Raw genomic sequence first — 5576 nt, forward strand, 5'->3', positions numbered from 1 at the left:
CTCAAGAACAACTGGGCCAGAAAAACTGAAACTTATGTGGAAGCATCCTGGGGTAGTGTAGATTTTAAATTATTCAAATCATGACCCCCGGGGGTAGGGCGGAGCCACAATAGGGAATCCAAGTTTTACATTGAAATATAGGAAAAATCTTTAAAAATCTTCTTCTCAAGAACCACTGGGCCAGAAAAGCTGAAACTTATGTGGAAGCATCCTCAAGTAGTGTAGATTCTAAATTGTTCAAATCATGACCCCCAGGGTAGGGCGGGGCCACAATAGGTATTACATTGGTGGGAATCTGGTAAATAACAGCACATCCAAAGTTACTCAGGTGAGCGATGTGGCCCATGGGTCTCTTGTTCATATACATGTAGTCTATAACTGTTTATTGGTCGTTAAAGTCTATAGTCAGTAAAACATCCAAATATAGATGAGGCAGACTCTGTAGTGTCTTTTATTTCGAGTTCTTTGGGATATATCGAGTCGACAATTGAATGAAAAATATTTTGTTAATTGATTAAACGTTGTCGATATTCCCAGTATGTAAATGTCGAAATGAAGGTCATAGCAAGAGTTCTTTTCTCATGTAGGTAAGTTATCCTGCTTTGTAAGAATATAAAGGCTAATAAAGGAGAAAGATTAGTGCCTATCCTAGTTTCGACGGATCGGTGGAAAACTGCATGGCCTCAAGACCACAATCATAGAACAGACGTAATTCAAAAGTTAGATTTTTTTTAAAAATAACGCGATTTTTATACAAAAATATGTTTTTAAAGTTTCAAGTTTATAAAATATTCAAATACGAACACATTGTGAAAATTTCGTTTTATTTTCAAATTTATTTCATTTTTTTTTTAAAACAAGATCTGACATTCTGATAGGTTTGTTGTTAGTTTGTGGTATTGGTCCCTGGTCTCCAAAGACAACGTATAGATATTCAAACATTTTCTTTTTTATGTTTTATGCAGTGTTATACCTGCGTAGCGGTTCCCTCCACAATGAGCTGGTCCTCACAAGTACACGTACATTTCCTTGTGTCTTTGGTCCATCTGGTCTATCTAAATTTAGTAAGTAAAAACTTGGTATATCGTTGGATATTGTTATAATCGTGGCAGAAGTTTGACTATATATACATAATCTATTTTATAGCAGATTCTTCTCTAGGGAAATACCCTGACTGTAAAGTCGAATAAAGTAAAAATCCATTTAAGTGAGTCCTGGAAAGGGTTTGAAGAGTGGAACACTGAAATTATTTCAAAACAAGATGGGCTAACAAGGCGTGCAAAAAGCCTATAGCTTCAGATGTATAAAAATCATATTCAATTTGTGAATTTAGGATTTAGAGTAAAGTTCTTATTCTTGAAATTTATGAAAAACATAACTTTTCTGTGGAAAATTTTCTCGGCAAAATAATGATATTCTATAATTAAAAAAAAATAATGTGGTATTCCTGGGGTTCGAATCCAAGCAATAAAAAAATCATGTGACAAGTAGTTGGATTCAAATAGTGTTTGTGATATGACCCTTGACTAAATGGACTTCAAATATTTCTCGGAAAGAATGTTTTGTTATAAGTGTATTTAAATATATATTGGGCATTTGCTCCATGTTTTTGTAAACCAAACAATGCATATTTTTACGCATACTTTGAGGATAAACTTTTTTAAGAAATGGAGCGAAGACCCAGGCCACTCATCTGGAAAAATTGTGTTATTGTATGAAGAATGATCATTTTTGCACTCTTTGGTGTGTGGATGCTATTTCATAGACGAATAATTTCAATCTTTGCGAGACTTTTGCGAAGTGTGAAGATTTTACATACTATAAGTTAATATTAGATGAAATATCAAAGAGAATTTAGTTATAATTTAGATTTAATTTTTTTCGCCTTCATATTTATAGGCAATTTGCTTTCCTTGTTTGCCCAATTTATTTAACAAGGGTTATGCTCTAGGAATTTGGACATGCAGACACATAGTATCGTAAGGGAGGGGGTCTTTTCAAAGAGTTCCGTTTTGCTGTTAATTTAGTTTGGAACCTTTCATTGACAGGCGAGAGGTCAGTTGCTAACATGCTAACAACCCCCCCATTATTTTGCAGTATGATGAAAACTTCTGAAGGTAATAACAGTAATGCTGGATAATCGCATCTGTATGTTCAATGGCGGTGTCAAGTTGTACCGGGTAGCAGTACTAGTACATGTATATATTTAAAAAAAATCAATATGACAACTCAAAATGACTCAGTTCAGGGATTATTTTCCTCAAGAAAATAGTATCCTCAGCCGTCTCCCACTTCAATTTTTTAGGTACACGTATATGTTGTATAAAATTCTTTGACAATTCACTTTTCTTAAAATCTTTGTTGGCTATGCATGTGGTCTGTATTATCTGAAAGAAAATTCCACTGAAATTTGATGTCTTTTGCAACTTTTTAAAAAAAGAAAACACATGCACAGGAACGTGCACAAGTCCATGACGTCACGAACATTTAGATCTTTCATATGAGAAAAACCATTTGTATGATCTTACTGCATGGAAATCTAACAATTCAAAAAGAATGAGTTTAAATTTAATTTAATTCATATTTTATTAATTCATATTTTATAATATAACATGTCCAGATTTGTATACCGCACCTTGTACTATGTATACTTTTTATTTTGTGTCAAAATTATACTGATGATCTTACGATCTTACAATTAAAAAAAATCTTTTGGAGATGGAATCGGATACATTTTTCATACTGATACATATCACAGTGTTAAACTTTGACATGTTTGCAAACATAACTTTTTTTTTATTATTTCAAGATAGAACAAATTCCAACAAATATCTGCAACAACAATAAAAATATATTTGTACTGTCCCAAAAATAAAATTTATATTCACATTAGGCATGTTATGCCTAATTGCAGAATATTATTCTAGTGAAAAAAATTCAAATGACAGTAAATTGTAATGTTATATTCCCGAAATGGATGTAAATTCATGGTTCAACGGCTGGGATTCAACGTTATACAAAGAGAGATAACTCTCGATCCGGAAATAACGGTAAACCTTGAAAAATTTATCCTTTTAGCAAGCGACGGTAGGATCCGGTCATGAGGTTTGGTTAAGTCATCAACGTGCTAGGAGTGACATGTAATGTATCTGACAGGGTCTCTAACCTTTCCTTGAGAATTTCAACATGCACTTTATATAGGTACAATGCAGTCATATAGCTCTTTTTCTTTTTGTACTCCTTTTTACTCGGTCGGGGCTGTAATTGGATTGATATCTATGCTATCCGAGAAAATGAACCAGTGTCAACTCACTCTGACAACTGTGTTTGTCTAAGTAAAGGCAGTTTTGCCTAATACTTATTGTATATTCATTGTATATATTATCATATAGAGCCAGGGAAATACTTTTTTAATCTTTATGGAAAAAAAAAACAATAATGATACACTTACGATACAATTTTACTTTTTCGTAATTTTTATGGATTGAATTTCCAGATATTTTTTTTTAAATCCACCCAACAGACAGTCTTATTTAAAATTATTTGAAAAACTACATTATTTAATCAATATCAGGGGTATCAAGTCAACTTGTAACCTAACTGACTTGTAACCACATCAGCTTGAACTCCAAATATTAACTTGTAACCAACAGGTGAGAGTCTAGTCAACACCGGAATTCTGGTTATGAGTTTTAAGACTTAGGAAGAAATCAAGTTGTAGCCTATGCAAAATTTAATCATAACCTGGAACCTTTTTAAAATATTCAATTTTGGTACATGTAATAACAAATGTCTTGCATGTCTCCCTTTTGAACATTTTAGATCTAGAACAGATACATGTACCTTGTACAGTATTCTTAGACAAGTTTTATCACTCTATCTTGCAGCTTTTATCAAAAGCATTTTAAATCAATTAACGTTTCTATATTTTAGCAATGGATGACTCAGTATTCGAGGAGCAGGGCTTGGTGTACTATCTTTTATTACTACCAAGTACCTTGATTGTGTTTGTGGCCTGTCTTATCATCAGATGGATGGGTCTTCAGTTTTTCCAGCATAATTAGTAAGTTTTCTCTTTTTAGTGTGTTATGTACTGCAGAGAATTTTTTTCCTTTAATAATGCTGTATACAATGTATTAATTTCAAATAATGTGTGTGTGTTTCAGGTCATCAGATTTACTTAAAAGATGCTATGGAAATATCCACATACAGTGAACAAAGTATGGAAAGAAACATTCACAAGATGTTATACAAATGGAAAAATTTCTCTGAGTGATAGATGGAAAACAGATGAAAATATAATCATGAAAACTTTTGCTCGTAGGAAAGCTATATCTGAAAGGTATGGGATAGAAAGAAAGTCAGAGGACACACCTGTGACACATGTATCCATGAATCCACCCCGTAAATTCCATGTGCCAAAAGCAGATAATGAGACTTTTTTGCGAGAATACTCTAGAGGGATTATTGATGGTCAGTATATGACATTATTAGAATTACCCACAGTATACTCCCCCCTGCGAGTTGATGTGGACGTTGAGAAAATAGAGTCATCTTCATCTGGACTCACGGAAGAGTATATTGAACATTTATTGAATCTTTATGTTGAGGAGAGCTTGGAGTATTTGGCTGACCCATTCTCTGTGAAAACTGAAAGAATACTTGTTGCTTATATCATGCAGAGAAAGAAGAATTTGGCTGTGGAAAGTGGAACCAAGGAAGGAATTCATGTAATTTTTCCCGACATTGTTTTTCCAACTAATTTACATAATAAACTTTTTCATATTCCCATTGCTGAAACTGTAAAAAAGGAGACTTCAGGGGAGGAGTTAAAAATTGTTATTGACCAAATAGGTAAAAATCCCTGGTTCATGCTTGGTTCTCAGAAACATTGTGATCTTTATCCTTACACTGTAAATTATGTTTTCAAGTATGGTGAACGGTTACAACCACTTACCCTAAACTTGAATTCAGAGAGTGAAGTCTTTTATTGGGTGGACAGATTCTCTATTAGGTATAAAAAATGTTCACAGATATCAGATGCAGCAGGGGAAGATCTCAAAAGAGAAATTCAGTCAATTGAAGAATCTGGAGAAGAGGATTTAAGTGTGTATAATTCCCTGAAATCCAAGTTTTCTTTAAGTCAAAATCAAGTGGACAAGAAGAGTTATTCAAAAAATCCCCAAAAATATACTGGTAGAATTGTGACTCCCCATTTTGTGGATGTTAAGGATCTAGTAGAACTGTATGATGATGAAATTTCTCATGCTTACAGATCTTGGTCCTCTATAGGTTTTGCACTTAGACTTTTGTGTTACTATGGTAATGGATGTGAAAATGATTACAGAGATTTGTGGTTTGAATTTTCACAGAAGTCCTCAAAATTTAATCAGCATGAATGTGAGAGAGTATGGGAATCATTTGATCCAAGTAAGGGTGATGTTATAATGGCAAAGAGAATTTTAATGAAGTATGCAAATGGCAGTGATATTAAAATGGTTAGAAATCTTTTAAACTGATTATAGATACATGTAAGCATTCAGTTATGAAATTCAGAACAATAAACTAGAAAGAAA

At 33.1% G+C, this 5576-nt stretch overlaps 1 protein-coding gene across 1 annotated transcript; it reads left to right on the plus strand.

The window, feature by feature from the left end:
• Positions 1-3122: 3122 nt before the first annotated feature.
• Positions 3123-5576, plus strand: LOC133203888 (uncharacterized). The gene is made up of 3 exons (XM_061339685.1): positions 3123-3201; positions 3934-4063; positions 4167-5576. Exon 3 carries the CDS (start codon positions 4188-4190, stop codon positions 5517-5519), a length of 1332 nt encoding a protein of 443 aa, XP_061195669.1. The 5' UTR covers positions 3123-3201; positions 3934-4063; positions 4167-4187; the 3' UTR covers positions 5520-5576.

The sequence above is a fragment of the Saccostrea echinata genome, unplaced genomic scaffold, assembly GCF_033153115.1.
Source record: "Saccostrea echinata isolate AGI-Se365-2 ecotype Australia unplaced genomic scaffold, CSIRO_AGI_Sech_v1 ptg000052l, whole genome shotgun sequence".
In the NCBI taxonomy this organism is placed as follows: domain Eukaryota; kingdom Metazoa; phylum Mollusca; class Bivalvia; order Ostreida; family Ostreidae; genus Saccostrea; species Saccostrea echinata.